Here is a 20,202-nt window from a genome sequence, read left to right as displayed (position 1 = left end):
CTGAACGGGAAGACCACATTCCTGGAACCCATGAACACCAGATTATATCTCCAGTGCCAAGTCCTTAGACATGTCTCCCCTTTCTTTCTTTTAGAACCCTGTGTATTCCTGGAGTCTTGATATCCAAGGACTTATTCTCAGTTCTGTCTTGTTTGGTATAATCACAGCTCAAATTCCTGTTGGGTACCTATCTGGAATATACCCAATGAAGAGAATAATTGGGTCTTCATTGCTCCTCAGCTCTGTGTTGTCCCTGCTCATCCCACCAGCGGCACAAGTTGGAGCAACCTTAGTTATTGTGTGTCGAGTACTCCAGGGAATAGCCCAGGTATTAAGACGTGGTTAAAACAGACATAGAGCTTGGATGCAGAGTATTAGAGTTCAAAAATCTTTATCTTTCCATTTCAGGGGACAGTGTCAACGGGCCAGCATGGAATATGGGTCAAATGGGCACCTCCCTTGGAACGAGGCCGACTTACCTCAATGACTCTATCAGGTAAGTACTTAAGCCAAGAATAGTGAAGTCCCGTTTTCACCTCCTTGTGTCAAAGTCTTTCTGAGAGTCATTGAAAATGTGAGGTTTGAATTGCTAGGGGCTTCAGAAACATCCCCTGCAATATTCTTGCTTTAATTAGGGTTGAGAAGGCTTAGTGGATAAAGTTTTTGTCACACAAGCGTGAGGACCCTGGCACCCATGTGAAGTAGCAGGCATGGCAGCACACATCTGTCACCTCAGCACAGTGGGGGCAGAGCCGATGGCTCACTGGCCAGGCAGCCCCACTGAAACAGTGAGTTCTGAGTCCATTGAAAAACCTTGTCTCAATACAGAGAGTATACAAAGAGAAGAAAACCCTGGACTTCAACCTCTGGCCTCCAAATGAATGCACATGGGCACACACACACACAAGTTGTTTTGGAATAAAAAAGAGGTGTCCTTGTCTTAAACAACAGAAAGGAGAGAAGAAAAAAGACTTTCTCTGTTCCTCCTGAGCATTGGAAACACAAACTTCTTTCAAGGAGATTGTTCATTACGACACAGAGGTTTATTAGCTGCATTTCTAGGTGCCTTTGTTAAGTTAACAGGGGTGTCCTCTGTGCCCTTTGATTAGGGTTTTCAATGGGACCATTTATTGTTCTGCTTGTGAGTGGATTCATCTGTGATCTCCTGGGCTGGCCCATGGTTTTCTACATTTTTGGTGAGTCTCTTTTTATAAAACCTCAGTAAGGCATCAAAATTTAAGAATACACAAAAAAATCTAAATTTAATATAACATAACAATTTATATGAAATCCCTATTAAAAAAAAAAAAAACCTGTAGGCAGAAGGGAGTTGGGGAGAGGGACTGGGAGGAAAGGAGGGAGGGGAAACTGTGGTTGGGATGTAAAATAATAATAATAATAATAACAATAATAATAATAATAACAAACAACCCACAGTCTTCACTAAGGGAAAGAGAAATCAGCATTCAGCAGGATGATGATCAGAAATGAAGTTCGTGATTTCCTACCCAGTTTACACAACTACATGTTATGGTTTGGTATATATTACGTAAAAAAACTCTCTGGGGGAACAGACTATCATAATAGTTACCTATACTGATTTCTGAGAGGTCATATGATAAGGGTGTTATATATACTACATACCTGTAGTGCTAGGCCATAACCAAACATAGCAACATCTTCAGGGAAAAAATGCACTGCACAAATTGGAGTAAGTAAGCAGAATAAAGAACAGATGTTACCAAGTGAATTATAGAGTCACCTCTGGATTCAAGCTGTGGTGTCTGCCCCCACAGACTAACTTCCTCCAGTAAAAGTCCCTCCGTTTCCCGAAGACTCCACAACCTTTCACTGCTGTGCCACCAGCTGGGGACCAAGTATTCAACACAAAAGCCTCTTAGGACTTCCTACTTCCTACTCAAGTCACATTGGTCAAAGTCACAATTACAGCAAACTTGAGATTTATTTACTGACTTCTTAACTTTTCTATTGCTGTGATAAGACATCATGACCAAGGCAACTTATTTAAAAAGCATTTAATTTTGGGGCTTGCTTACAGTTCAAGAGGGTAAGTTCATGACCATCACAGTGGGGAGCAGGGCAACAGGCAGGCAGGCATGGCTCTGGATCAGTAGCTGAGAACTTATATGAGGCAGAGAAAGAGAGAGAGAGAGAGAGAGAGAGAGAGAGAGAGAGAGAGAGAGAGAGAGAGAGAGAGAGAGAGAGGTGGGGGGAGCGTTAACTGGTGTGGGCTTTTGAAATCACAAAAGGAATACATCTTCTTCAACAAGGCCACACCTTCTAATCCTTCCCAAACAGTTCTACCAACTGAGGATCAAACATTCAAACATATGAGCCTATGGGGGCCACTCTTATTCAAATCATCATATTTACCAAGCAATTACTTTGAAAGACAGATTGTAGAATTATAGGGACAATGTCATAATGTAAAGTTAGGTTACAAGATCTACCACTCTACCCCTAACCCCTACCCCAAGACAGCAAATGAGTCAGAGTTATCAGAACCAATCAAAAAGTCCCATAGACTGGATGCCTGAAGCATACTCCTGTTTAGTCATTAAAAAAAGGCATATAAGGAGGTAACTCTAGGAGGAGATGTCATAGGTTTGAAAAGATACTCTGCTCTCACTCCCTCTCTCCCTCTCATCCCTTCTCAGGCTTTCTAATGGCCAAATTCAACAGGAAAGTACAGGGATGGAGGGCCTGTTGATATTTATTCAAGCCATCTTTGGCTAAGTCGGTGTCAGAAGGCTACAGAAAATGCCTAATTCCCATAGTGGGCCAAAGTCAGAGTCAGAACTTGGAAGCACATCTACCCTTGCAGTGATGGTTCAAAGTGTACTGCTGTCTAGCTCTGTGAAAAGTCAGTAGGGCATGCTCTGGAGGTAGGGAGCATTACAAATCTGAGAACATAAAGGGCCAACATTAGGGAGCCCTAAATGAGTGGATGGACTCACTGGATCAGGACAGAACAAGTGCTCACCGACACCAGCATTTCAGTAAAATTCACTCCACAGCAAGGACCAGCTGTGGTTACAAAGAACACTTTCAAAGTGTGAGCCTCAGAGGGTTTTGGAGAAGAAAGAGATCACTTAGATTCTCAGACTGGTGCTCTGAAGTGGGCTCAATCCAGAACTCCAGGTAGAACTTCCTTGTGATGTGTGATTCTCTGATAGGTATCATTGGCTGTGTTCTGAGTCTTTCCTGGTTCCTTCTGTTCTATGATGACCCCAAGGACCACCCGTATATGAGCACCAGTGAGAAGGACTACATCACATCCTCTCAGCAGGTAAAACACCTAGCTCTTTTAGATAGCTCCTAGATTTTGCTCCAAACAAGACATTCCAGCTGATCCTCACTCAGAATGATTCTTGATTTCTTTTCCAGGTAGACTTGCCCAGACAATCTCTGCCAATCAAAGCTATGCTTAAGTCTCTTCCACTCTGGGCTATTATCGTCAATAGCTTTGCTTTCATATGGTGCAACAGCTTCCTGGTTACATATACGCCAACATTTATTAGCACAGTGCTTCATGTTAATATTAGAGAGGTAAGTGTACTACCTATTCTCACCTTTAACTTATAAAGGACTCTCTCTTTATCTCTCTGTGTTTTGTGACCATAGACTCAGCCTTTGCCTGCCTCATACACTAACTATTTCTCCTTATCTGGAGATGCATGGTTTCCTATATGTGAATTCTGACCAGACAAAGGGTGTTGGGATAAATACAGTGTCTGGAATTCTACCATCAACACACATGCAGCCACATTTCCACACAGTCCCCCAGCTCCTCTCAATATGTCGTAGTATGTTACTTAAGAATGTTACAAGTTAGTATTGTGGTAAATGCCTGCCTGCCATCTCAGCACTTAGAAACCTGAACCAGGCAGATTGCTCTAACATTGAGACTAACTTGGGCCACAGTGTGAGATTTTTATCTCAGAAAAATTGAAAATAGCTTGACAGTACCATTCTCTGTAGGGAATGGAGTCCTAATGTGAAAGATACTGAGCCCACCTCTGTCTGTCATTGTGCCTAGCTGTTGTCAACCTACTGTCTTGGAATAAAGCTACAACCCCTGGGCTTTGGGTCTTACTCTTAAAGGGTTCCCATTGCTCATCTGACATTGGGAGTCAATTGTGCTTAGAAGTACTTATCATTTGATACCAAAGTAACCAGAAAAGACTCCATTATGGAGTCTCGGCTCCCAACTTTGGAATGTTCTCTGGTGTACTTCCTGCCTCGAGCTAGCGGCCAGCATAATGTTCTGGTCACACAGGTTCTCACTGATTCAGCCTTATCTTAATGAAACCATGGAGTCATTCCTAGAGTTAACCATGGCCAGTTAGGGCAAACATGCAATTGTCTGTCATCAATTATCAATATCATCTCTGTCCTCCATCATTTTCCTCAGGGCCGACACTTCCTGTTCTCAGCAGTCTTCTCTTGCAGTTTTCCAGATCCCATGACACTAAAAACGAAAATCTATAGACTGTTGTTTTTCATTAAATTCAACTCAGTAGCTGTCCCTTATCAAAGACTATAGGGGTCCATCCCTGTACAGTCTTTTCCCAGGGTACATGAAAGAATCTAACAACCAGCTGAGGATCTAAACACACTGTGCTCTTAATCCATTCACTTATTCTTCTAAGTCAATTCCCTCTACACAGCTTCTTTTCCGATCTCATACTTAGCTCCTCTCTGTCCTTTCTTCCGCTGTTCTCTCATTGTTCTATCTTAGTTCTTTCCATCTTCATTCTTCCTCAAGTCTCTGAAGTTTCCAGTTTACATACACCCACAATCAGCAATTCTCTGGCCAAGGAAAGGTCACAAGGATTGAATTCTTTCAGGGTCATAAAGGCAGATAAGAGTTTACTGTGGGAGCCCGTTCTCGGGTTCCTCATGGCTTTACCCAGCAGGTCCGAATAGAGGATGATTAGGACCACGGGCTTGAGTGCAGGTGTCTGAGATGGTCTGCACTTGGTTGTGCTGGGGGAGGAGGTCTTTTGCTCCACCCCTTGGCGTCTTTATAAAAACCCTGGGGCAGAAACAGGGCCCATTGGAATAGGTTCCAGGCCCTCTCGAGGCTATCCTTTATTTTCTATCTGTTTATCTCCGCAAGATTCTCCACTATAAATCCTTCTATCTAATATTTCCTGCTGCTCGCACTCAAGAAAACTCTGGGGAACTGTGGGGGTGGTGGGTAAACACCCCACAGTTAATAAGGCTTTCTTCTACAACCCAAAAAAGGGAGTGACTAATGGGAGTTCTCTGGTAAGGTCAACTAAGGGCTGATATCAATTAGGGGATTCTAAAAAGGAATTTATGTGCTCAGACTATATTCTTAGAAGTGGTTAGGTAAAATGTTAGGAGACTATATGTCAGTAAGTCACTAGTAAAGTGAAACTGCCTTTTTCCCCCCTTGGTGCCATTTTTGTCCCAGCTTTCTTGGCTGTGCCACTTTCTGGTGTGTGTGTGGGGGGGAGTTTACTTGGTTGCTAGGCAAAATGTGTCACAATGTGTAGTATTCAGTTAGTAAAAGCACTTTTGCTCTGAGTTAATTGCTAAGGGGGAGTCTTTAGAAATAGAAATAACACCTGGGTTGAGATAAAAGAGGGAGGATTAAAGCTTGATTTGCACAAGAAACAAAGCTTGGCACCCATCATCCGCCTGGCCTTGTTGACAGTCTCCTTGGGACAGCAGGAATAATTACCTTTATGTGTAACTAGTAGATGTCCAAACACCATCTCAGAATAGTAAGTAGTAAATCTCTTAAATTAGAGTCTTGTGTTAATAAACTGGGGTGAAGGTAAGGAGTTAAGGATTTAATTGTCAGTGGTTATTTTCTTTTACCTGTAAGTGAGATGAGCTAATGCTTATCTACCTGCACTCTGTCCTTGGATGTAGGAGAAGTATCTCCGATGAAATACTTTTGTCCAGAGATGGCCCTGGCCAGATGTTTGCTAATGAAGAATAAACACAGCTGGGGAATATTATCCAAAATAACCCAATAGTATAAGCCAAGTCGTGCCCAGCAAATGATCAACCACAGTTAGAAGTTCTCGGGGAAAGAATCAAATGGGAAGGCTACAATAGCACACAAGAAATCCACTGCAGGCTATAGTTAATATATTCAAGAGCCAATGTCACCAATACTCCTTGAGTTTTGGCTTCATCCTCTGGAAGAGTCCCTGACTTTTCCAAGTAACAGCTTTTCCATAGTCAACTAAATTCCTACTTCACATTTCTGTGGCTCACAGCTGCCCCTTAAGCAACTGTGGTCCTAATCTGCAATTGCAACTCTGCAGCTACCAGCAGCTGTCAGGTGAAGTGGCCAAAGTCAGGCAGGAATTCTGTCCCCTCGGGCACCAGCTCTGTCACGGCTGCTGAAGGGAACTTTATCTAGATCTCTATCCTTCTATAGAATTCAGGATTCAAAGGTTGAGGTGAAATCCTGCTCACCCAGAGAGGCTGACTAGCAAGTAGCTAACCTCCTCTCCTAGCTCGCAGCTCCCCTAAAACAGGTTATCCTTCTGCTCAGCCCCCACTTAAGAACCCTAGGTACATGTGGTTCCTCCCTACCACTTCCTGTCAGCTAGTTGCTGACTCGGCCTCCTGACCCCAAGTTAATTTTCTTTAATCAAATGAGTGTAACATGTCTTTGCTTCATTAAACAAATATTCTACAGCATAAATGAATGCAATACACCTTAAATTAATATTCCACAACAATAGAGGATGGTGACAATTCTTACTAACCCCAAAACTAAGTTTCTCTTTACATTGGAACTCATATTCCCAGACACAACTCTAGTGCTGCATGTAGATGGATGGTTTCTTGTATCAAAGTAAACATTTAATTCATTCATTAATTAGATGGGACTGGGGATTGAATCCAGTACCTTGTGCATCCCAGACAAGAACTTTACCACTGAGTCACATCTTCAAGTCCAAAGCTTACATTAGTTACTGAATTTCAGTGAAAAAAAAAAAAACTATACAGGACTGTTTCTCCATCATACATACTCAGAATAATGTTTCCTCCTCAGAATGGGCTGCTGTCTAGCCTCTCCTATCTGTTTGCCTACATCTGTGGTATCGTAGCAGGTCAGCTGTCAGACTTTTTCCTGTCCAGGAAGATTTTCAGCGTAGTTACTGTCCGGAAACTCTTCACCACACTAGGTAAGGAACATCCAGGACAGATGAATGCTTGGGGAGTCCTCTGGCTCTGTGTTCAGAAGCACTTAACTGTGTGGTCCGGATCATTCTGCAGGGATTTTCTGTCCTGTGATCTTCATCATGTGCCTGCTCTACCTGAGCTTCGACTTCTACAGCACCATCATTTTCCTGATTTTTGCCAATTCGACGCTCAGCTTTTCCTTCGGTGGCTGCTTAATCAATGCCTTGGATATTGCTCCCAGGTAGGGCTCTCTTAAAATGTTTATTTTTGCATTAATAAATAAAATTGCATGCATTTATTGTATACAGCATGATGTTTTGAAATGTATACATTGTAGGATGATTAAATGGAGTTAAGTAATAATATATATATATAAATATATATATATAATAGAATTCATTTCTTTTGTAATGAAAATGCTTAAAATCTATCATGGTAACTGTTTTCAAGAATACAAAAGCAGTCACTGTCTTTTGATAAGTCTCTTGAACTTATCATTGAAATTTTATATCTTTCAGTCAGCATCTTCCTAAACATCTCCTTTCACCCCTAGACTCTGATAATACCCTTTCTATTCTCTACTCTAATGAAGTTACCTTCTTTATATTCCACATGTCCATGACATTGTGTGCCATTTGTTTGTGACCTGCTTATTTCGCTCAACATTATATCTTCCAGGGTCATCCATATTGTTAAAAATGAAAGGATTTCTTCTTTTAAAGGAAATAGCATTCTATTTTGTGTGCATGGACACTAGCTTTTTCTGTGTCTTATCTAGGTGGGTAATGTTATAATAAACATACCACTTCAGATGTCTAACATATTGACTCAGTCTCTTTCTAATGTGTGCTTAGCAGCCATAGCTCTAGGAAATATGGTGAGGCTCCTTTATACTGTTTCTCTAGTAGCTGCACTAATTCAGTTTTCTACCTCTTACCAACACCTCTCTCGTTTTTTTTACAGCCATCCTAACATACAAGGTAATGTCTCACTATGTTTTGAATCTGCATTTCTTTGATGATTGGTGATGTTAAACAATCTTCTTATATATTTGTTGACAATTGAGGTCTTTTTTGAAAAGTATCCATTTGGGTTCTTTGCCCATGTTTATTTAGGTTGTGTTTCTGACGTATTTCTGATAGTCATCCTCTATCAAATGTGTAGTTTACAAATTTCCTGTTGCCTATGCTACTTCACTCGACTGACTGTTTCCCTGACTTTGCAGAAAAGTGGTAGTTTGAAGGAATTCCATTCTTCTCCTTTTGCTTTTGTTGCTTGTGATTTTTTTTTTCAGTCATATAAAAAAAAAATCATTGTCCAACCAAAGTCTTGGAGTTTCCCACAGTGCTTCTTTGTCATGACTTTATAGTTTCAGGCCTTCAGTTACTTTTGGGTTGATGCACTATATATTGTCTGAAAGAAAGGTACAATTCTGTTTTCTTCTGTGGGTAGACTTACATTGGTTTCAATACTATTTACTGCCCATTTTCTGTTCTCGGCAACTTTGTTAAAAATTAATCCTGCCATAAATACCTAGGCTTATCTCTTGGCTCTGTATTTTGCTTTGTTGCTTTGACGTCGTCAGCCCAGGTCCCTTTGGCTACTGTACCTTCGAGGTATATTTTGAGGGCAAGTAGGGTGAGACGTCCTACTTTGTTATTTGTTCTTGGGATTGCCTATCTTTGTGAGGCCATATACAGTTTAATAATTTGTTTTCTATTTCTGTGAAAAGTGTCATTTGGATTTTCACAGGGCATGGATAGAGTGTTTAGATCACTTTAAGAAACATAGATATTTTACCAGTTTTAATTCTTCTGATCCTTTGCATGTCTTCAGTTCATCAATGCCCTATAGATTTAGAAGTACAGATCATTCCATTCCTTGGTTAAATTTATTCTTAACTACTTTATTTTCCAGTTCTTTTAAAAGTAATTATTGTAATTTTTCTTAGTTTGTTATTGAGTAATAATTTTAAAATACCATTCTTTCTGGTATGGTGGTATATACTCTAATTTCAGTTCTGGATGTTAAAGCAGAAGAAGCAGGAATTCAAATTCAGTCTCAGCTATCTAGAAAATTTCAGGTTACTCTGGGCTATATAAGACCCTATTTCAAAATGCCCAAAAAAGAAAAGGTATTTTTAAAAATACCTTCTTTTTCTTTATTGAATCCTAATTTCAGGGGCACCTTAGGATTTCAAATATTATGACACTCACAGGCATAAGAGTGACAGTTCTGAGGGAAAATCATGTATGTCAAATATAAATAATGATGTGAATAGTTGCACATATAGACTGTACACCTATTATAGACCTATAGAGAATAGCCCAGAGATGGCAAGTGCCTATTTTAAAGTCATATTATTGCATTATTGGTCTAGATGGCCATTGACCTCAAACAAACCTTTGTGTTGATATCCTCATCTATGATCTGGAGTAAAAGGAGAATGCTTAGCTTGTGAGTTGTTAAGAGTATTAAGGAACCATGTGTTTGGCACATATTTGTAACCTGGCACTCAGGAGGCATAAGAAGGAGGATTGCAAGACAGAGGCCACCTGGGAGAGTCTCTGACACACAGAGAGAAAATGAAATAATAAAAGAGTCCTGAACAATTCAGTATAGATAAAATGTGTGCAGTAGTGCTTTGGATGTAGCAAATGTCATTGGGACTGTCTATTTCATCGTTCCTGCTATTATGTGCAAGTTTAGATGTTAATTTCATAACAAACTATACTTATTTATTACCAAGGAGATTTATGTTCAAATAATTATGACCACTGGTTTGGAATTTGTGTTAGTCAGCTCTCTATTACTATAAAAAAAACTTGAAGTAAACCTATTTATAATGAGAAAGGGTTAATTTTGAGTCATAGTTTAGGAGGCTTTAGTCCTTTATGAGTTAGCTCCATCGTTTTGGGTCCATAGGGAGGCAGGTCATTGTGGCAAGAGTTCATGTGAAGCAAAACTACTCATCTTCCCATCTGGGACACAAAAGAAGGGTCAGGAACAGAAAGACTACATCTCCTTTGAGGGCATATCCCCTCAATAACCTAAAGACCTTCCAACAGGTCACACCCTTCCATCATCTCCTGTAGTATCAACCTAGCAACAAAGCTGGGAGCAACCAAGCCCCTGGCAACCAAACCTCTAGAACATACATATAAACCACAGCAGGATCCTACAGAAGATTTTAGTGCATACTTTCTTAGCATGAAAACTGCTTTTTACTATCATGTCTGTCCTTTGAGAGATTGGTGTGACTAACAGAAACAGCTCTGTAATTCACGCCAGGTAACAGACAACACTCACACTGTACTGTGGGGCTAACACTCCATGGAGAACACAGGCAAAATATTAATAGGATTATCCAAAGCAGTGACCTCTAGTGAGGTAAAACAAAAAAAAAATCATTATCATAAATTTGAAAAGAGCCTTGCCCACCAGGTTCACATAAAGTATGGGCCATAAGAAACAACAAATGTATCCATTTCATTTATTTAGTCTTGAGGCTTGCCTTTAAAAATGCCAGCAAGTATTCTAATTGCATGGAATTATAGAAAGACACAAAATTATTTGATAAAGAATGAGCAACATCAATTGCTTCTCAGCCTTTTGACTAAGTTCAAGTGTAGAAAGTCAATTAAAATGTGTTCACTTAAAGATTAAGACTATATCCACAAATAATACCTGCAAAATCTTAAGTAATTATCATGTTAATTATCTTTTTTTCCTTTTATTTTACAATACTATTCAGTTCTACATAACAGCCACAGATTCCCTTGTTCTCCCCCTTCCTGCCCCCCTCCCCTTCCCCCCAGCCCACCCCCCATTCCCACCACCTCCAGATCAAGGCCACCCCCAGGACTGAGATTGACCTGATAGACTCAGTCCAGGGAGGTCCAGTCCCCTCCTCCCAGATTGAGCCAAGAGTCCCTGTATAAGTTCCAGGTTTCAAACAGCTATCTCATGCAGCAAGCCCAGGACCTGGTACCACTGCCTAGATGCCTCCCAAACAGATCAAGCCAATCAACTGTCTCACCTATTCAGAGGGCCTGATCCAGTTGGGGGCCCCTCAGCCTTTGGTTCATAGTTCATGTGTTTTCATTCATTTGGCTATTTGTCCTGGTCTGCTACTCACATCACCAGTGAGGCTACCTGTAAAACAGGACCCCAAGAAAGACATGGGGATCACCCAATGACGGAGAAATGGATGAGATCTACATGAACAGCCTGGACATGAGTGGGAGCAATGAACGGTGAGGGTCGAGGGAAAGAGAGCGGAAGATCCCACCTGGATCAAGAACAGAGAGGGAGAACAAGGAATAGGAGACCATGGTAAATGAATACCACATGAGAAAAGGAAGAAACAAAGTGCTAAAGAGGCCCACAGAAATCCACAAAGATACCCCCACTAAAGACTGCTGGCAATGGCCGAGAGACAGCCGGGACTGACCTACTCTGGTGATGGGATGGCCAAACACCCTAATAGTTGTGCCAGAAACCCCATCCAAGGACTGAGGAATCTGGATGCAGACATCCACAGCTAGGCCCCCGGGTGGAGCGCTAGGAGTCTAATTAGTGAGAAAGAGGAAGGTTTATATGAGCGAGAATTGTTGAAACCATGTTAGTTATATCTTATGTGCCTATCATGCCCTGGTATGACTATAATACCACTCTTATAGGGTAGGAAAACAAAGGATGGAGGCAGTGAGGATCCACACCTAAATATGTCTTTCTGCAAGACTAGCTACAGTCGGTCACGTCCTCAGTGATGCTGTCTATCAGCATCTGGCAGCATGTAAGCTATCTAAGCAGGTAATGACCTGGGTGACATCTAATCTGGCCTAAGCTGCATCACTCCAATGGACTTAAAGTCCTTTTTACAGCAAAGAAAGGTCTGAAATGAAGAAGAGTCATGCAGATGTGATTTCATGAAAGCCTGTTTGGGAGGATAAGATTGAGTGAGACAGAGATGGCCTGGGACCGTAGTAGCCACCATGTCTTTGGGGAGCAGTAAGAGAGATGGTACTGGAGGTTCTTAGACAGCAATGCCATCTTCTCAAGGCAGCTGCAACAACGATGTCAACTGTTTCAGCCATTTAATCAGTAAGTGGATTGTGTGCTCTTGAATTCTCCTTCCCTCCCACAGTGGACTGCACCATAGTTCAGTCATCTTAATTTTGTTCATGTTTGATTCCACCATTTTTATGCTCGAGTATTAAATCAGTAACACGAAAAACCCACTGCCATGTTTCTTTTTAATTTGCTTACAAAATACTTTAAACCATGGGCTGTTCCCCGCTGTGAGGGGACTGAGGGACGTGAGATGATGGGTGAAGCCTGCCTGGTCGGTGTCAGAGAGGTGCTCCATCTTGTGGGTGTATAATGGATTCCAGAGGAACACTCCTAACTCTGCCTTAGCCCCCCACATGCTGGGCCTATGAGGGTGTAAGTCCTGTGTCCAACTTCCTGAATTCCTGCACAGGTTAACTTAAATCTACAAGGACATATGGCTCTGCTGCCAAGAAGAGACACTGATTAAATGAACGGATTATAAAATCAACCAAATAAAAAGAAGCCTAGCATTACTATCAAAATATCAGATAAAATATACTTTAAGTTCAAGAAACATGGCTAGAAATTTTAAAATGTACTTCATAATGGTAAAGAGAAATATATCCGACTTCTACTTTTATTCAAACTAAAATATTCCTTTATTTATTTATCATTATTATGCATGTGCATGCAGGTGTGTGTGTGTGTGTGTGTGTGTGTGTGTGTGTGTGTGTGTGCAAGTGTGTATCTGGTGGTCACAGGACAACTTTGTGAAGTCAGTTTTCTCCTTCGTCCTTTATATGGGTTCCAGGGGTTGAACTCAGGCTGCCGGGCTTGCACAGCAAGTGCCTTCACTCACTGACCCACCTGGCCAGCCCAGACAGTTTTATTTATATTCATCATGAACAAAGAGATTCAAAGAATTAAGAGGTTCATGCTGTGTCGACTGAACTAGACAGGCACTACTCTCAAATAATTACAATAATTACAAGTAAGGGACTTTTAGAGGTCTCAACAGATCACCCACAATAAGAGGTAGACAAAAAGTTGGAAATGATTTTGATGATTAGAAGGACAAATGAACATACTTGAACTGATTGACATAGGCAAGGCAGTACTCAATAAGGACTGAGTTTATGTAATTTTGAATGGTCTGTAAGAGTCAACTGAAGCTGACAAACATGCATCATCATAAAGCAAGCTGCAGTTAATTCATCGTGACTGTACTCACCCAGAAGGCATTCTCTGGTTACAGTGGCATATGTTTACCATTGAAAGGAAAAGAAGAAAGTCCATAGCAAGAAATGACTTTAAGAATAAATTCTCACAGTTTCTATTCATCCAAAAGCCAACCCAAATTTAATTCTGAAGCTGCAGCTAGGTGCAAGGGATGCTGTGAATATAAATGTACCTGAGCAACAGGTTCATACCAGTTTACCAAAAAGACATGGCTCAAGAGGGACCCACACAAGTGTTTCCATTTATTTTAAGATTAAAAGACAAAATATAACTTTTATGATGACAAAAATAACTCAATAGTGTTAGTGTATTAGTGTATTTGTCCTTATACAAGTATGTATGTATATATGTATATATGTGTGTGTATATATATATATATATGCACACACACATATATATTTTTATGGAGCTCATAAAGACAGAAGTAACAAGGGCTCAGAAAAGTCATAACTGGCTCCAATTCCATCCAAGGATTCTGTTGCTGTAGCAAATAGGTAAACTGTGGAAACTGAGGCCAGTTAATGGTCCCTGCCCCCACCAATCCCTTTTTCTGCTCACAGGATTAAGTATTCTTCACAACAGAAATAGGCAAAGGTTAGTATCCTAATGGATATACTATCCACCTCTCCCAAGACTGAGGTCAAAATCTAATCTGTGACCTTATAGTGTTGAGGGTTCAGCTGCGACCCTTTCCTGAGCAGGGGCTGGTAAGTTAACTGACAAGCTCTATGTTCTTCCCACATCAAACATGTAAAGGCAAAGTGAAACAGTATAGACCACAGGAAATAAAACAAAAGATTCTGAAGACTTTCCTATCCATGAGAGGAGAGACCTTCTAACTCAGAACCTCTAGTGCCGGGCTGAAGGCCAAGGCTCCCAACCTGAACCAATCTGGTCTCCACTAAGTACTGGCTCTCTCTTTGTGACTGATGGACTTGCCTTCTCCTTGGTCTATGGCTTTCCATGGCCTCCTCGTTTTTTCTTGCTCGTTTCCTGCTAAGGTTGTTATGAACATCCAGGATTGGCCAATCATAGCTGCTTACAAACGGCCTTTTCACTTCCTCATCAGAGGCTTGACGGCAATCCTTGGGGTCAGTGGTTCTGGTCTGTGTGATTAGACCAAGTAATCGAACAGAGAGCCCTTCAATCATTAAGTCTCAATCCACTTCCTACGAGTATCCCATATCACCCTCTGAGTTTCTTGGCTGTACTTGGAAGTCTCAAACACTGCTGAGTTTTCCTCTAAACATGGGACCATTTTGATAATGTGGTAGATTCTCTACTGCTGTCAGCCTTTCTGATACTGAAGAACAAGAACATTGCTGCCGTGCGTGCTTTCTGCCGGACTGATGAACATAAACAGTTGGGATGAGTATTCATTGCATCACAGTTCCCCCTTCAGCCCTCATTGGATCGGGGTAGCTTTGCCTGAAGCATTTGGACCACTTACCATCCGCGTTCTCTTTCCTTTTTGTACAGATATTATGGACTTATTAAAGCAGTTTCATCTTTATTTGGAATGACTGGAGGCCTAATTTCTTCAACTATGGCTGGGTTGATCCTTAATCAGGTAAGTAGCATGCAGATATGCATAGTTGTTTTCAATTTTGTTTTTGCTCTTAATTGTATAAAGGAAGTTATACACACGCATGCACAAAACTTGTTGGAGGTGATGCCAACAGCGAGTGGTTTTCTGGGTCAGCAGACAATATATTCTTTCTCCTACAGACAATCTATTCTTTCTTGGTGTGTAGCAGCTGCTGGTGTTGGGGACTCTTCAGTTGTTTGAAAGGAAATGGGTCTCTGGCTTGAACAGGGAACAGTAGCTTGAAACGGGATTTGGCTGAGTGAGGGTCGTGGAAGTACGAAGGCGAGCTTTGTCAGAAAGGAAGTCAGAAACAGGAAGACATGGAACTAAGGGTTGGGGGGGCACTGTCACTTTTACTGAGGCAGGCACTGTATTGCAATTGTCACAGAATTATTTAAAATCCTTTTGCTGGACACAATTGAAATGCTCTGCCAATTTAAAGTTACTTAAAACACACGCTTCAGGCTAGCACAATGGTTCAGGGGGGGCAGTGGTAGGGGGGTGCAGCACAAGCCTAACACCCTTGTTCGAACCCTGGAACCCACACGATGGTGGAGAGAGAGAACCAACTCCACAAACATTCCCTCTGACCTCCACACCCAGGCTGTGGCGCATGCGTTTTCAGATGCACACATCCCTGTGACACACAAGTAACAACAATTTTAAAATCCATGCCTCATCTTGAAGAAAACAAGCAAAAGAACGTTTTAGAGATTCAGAAAAATTGATTCCAGGGAGGTGAATGACCACAGGGCCACTGGCTGCTGTGGATCATTGGACAAACATTGATCCAAAAAGGCAGAGCCAGGATGGGCCTATGGCTTAAGTGTGTAGTGGGAAAGGACTCCACTCTCATTCTGCATCCGAATACTGAAGTTTATGCTCCCTGCCACCACGAAAGCTGTGAACAGAGGCAGGAATTGCATCTTTAAGTGGCACTTGATTTGGAATGTTCGAACAGTGAGTTGAGAAGGCAGCGGGTTAAGATCCTAGGGAAAACTGTAGCCAGCTGGTTTAAAGGGAAGCAGTTAATCATTCTAGAAGTCCATCTTGCCCTGCTGGTCAGGTGGTCAGCAACATTGCTGAGATTTGTGATGTCTGTACCACTCTGGGTGTTGGGCTTTGTACTTCGCCCTCATTCTCTAGGAGCCTGAGGCCAGTCCCTTCTTGAAATGCTGAGTCTAACTGGCGTCTGCCTACATGAACCCTGTGTCCTTCCACGTGGGCTGAAGCATTAATTTACAACAGCCAGATGCTAGCACTGTGTGTGCTCTAAGTTATTGATAACATGCACGTGCAGGTTCCTTTCTACCTTATGGAAGACAAAAGTACCCTTTACAGTATAGAATACAAAAGGGTCCTTATCTACCCCAACCCCATCCCCTATCAATTTCACTAGCTCATAAACTGGTTTGTTTAGAGAAAAGCTCTGACATGGAGAAGTCATGTTGGGGATTTCTTCAACCCACCACACAGCATGGGCCAGGGTGAGGTGGTCAGCATACATTGTGGCCACATTTCCCATAGAGGAGCTTCCCCAAATCCTGCTTCACATACTTGTGGTATCATAAAGGCGGAAGTCACAGACAGTGCCATGGAGACTCCCTAGGAGGAATGCTGGCCTCATGAGAGAAGGGAAATTCAGGGCAACCAGGATCAGCTCTCTTTCTGAGCATAAGAGCCAACCACACCCTCCTCTCCCACTGCGTCTATTGAATGCCCTGAGCTGCTTTCCAGTCACGGTCAGCTGGGCAAACTGCTCCTCTAACTTCTGGAAGGTGTGAGGAAATGTGATTTCAAAACTCTGCAAAGTTATCTCTGCCCAGGAAAAAATCTTGTCTGCTTTTGGCTCAGTGTGAGGGAAGAGAAACATTGACTAAAATGTCCACCGAGCGTGTGAAACAGTAAGCCAACAAGAGTTTGAAGTCTACATTCAAATCTCTTTTCTCCCCCAAATCTTTTTTTTTAATTGTTTTTATTTTATGTAATGGTTGTTTTTCCTGAATATATGCCATGTGTGTGCCTGGTGCCCCCAGAGTCTGGAAGAGAGCATCATTTGCTCTAGAACTGGAGATAAAGTCCATTGTGAGACACCATGTAGGTGCTGGAAATAGATAATCCCAGTCCGCTGGAAAAGTAGCTAGTGCTCTTAACCTCTGAGCTCTCTTCCCAGTCCCATCAAATCTTGTTTCTTCTAAATGTCACACACCAAGAATTGTTTTTCAGAACCTTAACTGCCACTGGAGCAAATTAAAATTTTCTAGAGAAACATCCTGAATTCATGCTCCACGGGGGTTTAGTAAATATGGCTCAAGATTGAAAAAAAAAAAAAAAAACTCAAAACACTCAAAGAAATGAGAAAAAACAACAAACAAACAAACACAAAATTAGAGCCTCAAAGATACTGAAGATGTAAGAAATATGACCTATGACAAGGAATCCAATTTACCCCCTTGTAATCAACAACATACAAATCAAAAATAGAAATATCAGACTTAGTGTGAACAAAAGGAACCTCTAAGGACTCTACTTCCATCAATGGGAGAGTGCACGGTTTGGGCCAATTTTCTTACTGGAAACAGTCATCGAGGCTGAAGACTGAAAGGCGCATCTTCTGTGAAGCTTGAGCCGCTGAAGATGCAGAGACAGTAACAGGCAACGTCTGCAAGGAGCAGCAGCCCAGAGAGCTGTTCCAAAGTGACTGGATTTGTTTTTCTGTTGGTGAAAGGGCTTCTGATTTTAGGGGTCCTCTCCAGAGTACATGGAGGATAGAGACCCTGATAAACAAAACATTTGGACTTTCCAAGGGCTGCATCTGAGGAAAAGGGTGATCAGAAATCAATAGCCAGTCCTTGTAATCTGCCTGGTGTCATTTGGGTGGCAGAAAATACCAAGTCAAACTGGGGTGCTTTGGGAGTGCTGAGACCTCCCAGTGAGCCCCAAAGAAGCAAATCAAAATACATCTAGGTAGAGGTGACACCATCCATGAAACTGTCCCCAGAAATTTCCTGTAATTGTAAAGCAGCTTGGGAATTTATAGAAATTGGCCACGTAGAAATTGTTAATGTACAAGTGCAATGACTGTAAACGGACAAAGTCACACACAGTGGACCCTTTCAACCCAAAGACCAAACAACAGTGACTGCAAAAATCTATGCACATCTGAGAGCTTCTTTGCAGGTTCCAGCAGGGGGGCACAGCTACCCATGTACCCTTGACCAAAGACTGGTCTTCCTCTTTTAGGGAAGGCTGTCCTCTTGACCAAGCATGCGGCTTCCAGAGAAAAGTACATAGAGCAGTGAGGGATGAAGGGAATACCCACCTAGCCAGCCAGATCAGCCAAATCAGCCTTGGTGATCAATGGGTGACATGTCACCCTCACATCCATGTGTTTTAAAATAAAAGAAAAATAGTGGAGGGAGAATACCAACTCCCTGAAAACCATCTTCTGATCTCCACTCTTGTGTCATGACACCCACACACATGGACACACACATACACACAGAGTAAATAACCCAAATGTAAAAGAAAACATTCTCAAGAGACACTAGTCTGGCGTGTTAGCTACCTTTTCACTAAGAATGACCTCTTCCTGGAGTAAACTGACAGCTCAGAGGTAAAGAAGTGGAGCCTAGCTTTCCACAGCAGAGGGGAACGTAGGTTACAGAAACTGCAGTTCCGATTCTAGGTTAGAATAAGATGGGCTCACATCTAATAGGTGAGGGTGAACTGGAAGTTGGCTATCCCTTATCAGAATGTAAGAGTCACCTTGCAGTTACTGCAGAAAACAGCACAGGGCAGGGCAACGTGAGATGGTTATACTTTGACACTGAGAGCAAGAAAAGGAGGCGATGATCTTATTAGCTTTGTACTGTATTCTAGTTCAAATATGAAAGATACTCATGAAAAAGGGAAGCGATTCAAAGACAATCAGAAGGCTCTACAGCTAAACTGTGATAACAATTTGACATAATTTCTGATACAGTATAAATATATAAATAGTAAAAATCAATGGTCTGTATGAATTATTTTCTAAATATCTGAATAAATAGCACAAAATAATTTTAGTACATAATTTATAGCCTTAAAATAAAATAATATGTTTAAGAATATATTTAATGAATAGTTTACATACCAGTGGAGAAATCAGGAGATAGTTTTTACAAAATTTAAAAATCTCATAAATGGCAAGATACACCATTTTCTTATATTAAAAGACTTGAAAATTTGTAAAATGCCTTCAAATTCTGTTATAAGATCTGCTGGTCAAAACTTTAGATTATTTTTGTGGGAAATGATAATGTTTTTATACAACTAGCATGTGTTCACAAAGGGCTAAGACTAACTGAGGGGATTTGGGGTTTTATCTGAGACAGGACCTCACTGTGTAGGCCTGACTGACCTGGAACTCACTATGCATCCATGCTGGTCTCTTACTTGCAGCTATCCTCCTGTCTCTGCCTTCTGAATGCTGACACACAGGCGGGTGCCACCACACCCACCACTGTGAAGGCCTTGAAGAAGAAAACCTGGACTGCTTTCTCTTAATTGTATCATGGGAAATATGAGATAATATGAGAGGCATCATAGCAAAATAACAATTACTGTACACAGAGTGGCTAAAAATAATAGTTATAGTGCACAGAATCTGCTAACTGCATTTAAAAACACACTTTCTCGCCGGGCGGTGGTGGCGCATGCCTTTAATCCCAGCTCTCGGGAGGCAGAGCCAGGCGGATCTCTGTGAGTTCGAGGCCAGCCTGGGCTACCAAGTGAGTCCCAGGAAAGGCGCAAAGCTACACAGAGAAACCCTGTCTCGGAAAAACAAACAAACAAACAAAAACCACTTTCTCTATATACCTATCTGTGGGAGTTCACAGAGGCTTTCTAGTGAGAACCTACTCAGGGTCTGAGAATCTGAGCTTGCTTTACCCAGCAGGGCTGCACAAGGAGATGATTTGGCCACAGGCGTGGTTACCAGGTGTTTGGAAGGGTCTACACTTGGCTGTGCGGTGTGCTTTGATCTTGCAAGGGGGAGGTCTTTTGCCTCTCCCCTTGGCATGTTATAAAAAGACCTTTTCAGTACAGAATGAGGCCGTTGGGTATTGATCCAGGCCCTC

General features: G+C 41.7%; 1 protein-coding gene across 8 annotated transcripts in view; it reads left to right on the top strand.

Moving 5' to 3' along the window:
* Positions 1–20,202, top strand: part of Slc17a1 (solute carrier family 17 member 1) — a 40,255-nt gene that overhangs the window by 8,245 nt on the left and 11,808 nt on the right. For 6 of the 8 annotated variants that reach the window (XM_037205881.1, XM_037205882.1, XM_037205883.1 and 3 more), the window contains exons 4-11: positions 95–328; positions 409–496; positions 1,110–1,196; positions 3,198–3,310; positions 3,409–3,570; positions 7,070–7,202; positions 7,294–7,441; positions 14,974–15,064. In XM_037205881.1, coding sequence (XP_037061776.1) covers positions 95–328; positions 409–496; positions 1,110–1,196; positions 3,198–3,310; positions 3,409–3,570; positions 7,070–7,202; positions 7,294–7,441; positions 14,974–15,064 — 1,056 coding nt within the window. The remainder of the gene's footprint in view (positions 1–94; positions 329–408; positions 497–1,109; positions 1,197–3,197; positions 3,311–3,408; positions 3,571–7,069; positions 7,203–7,293; positions 7,442–14,973; positions 15,065–20,202) is intronic. The other 2 variants (XM_037205885.1, XM_037205886.1) reach the window with 2 other exon arrangements.

The sequence above is a fragment of the Peromyscus leucopus genome, chromosome 5 (genome assembly GCF_004664715.2).
Source record: "Peromyscus leucopus breed LL Stock chromosome 5, UCI_PerLeu_2.1, whole genome shotgun sequence".
In the NCBI taxonomy this organism is placed as follows: Eukaryota; Metazoa; Chordata; class Mammalia; order Rodentia; family Cricetidae; genus Peromyscus; species Peromyscus leucopus.
Note: the sequence above shows the minus strand (reverse complement) of the source record. Positions and strands in the feature narration are given on the sequence as shown.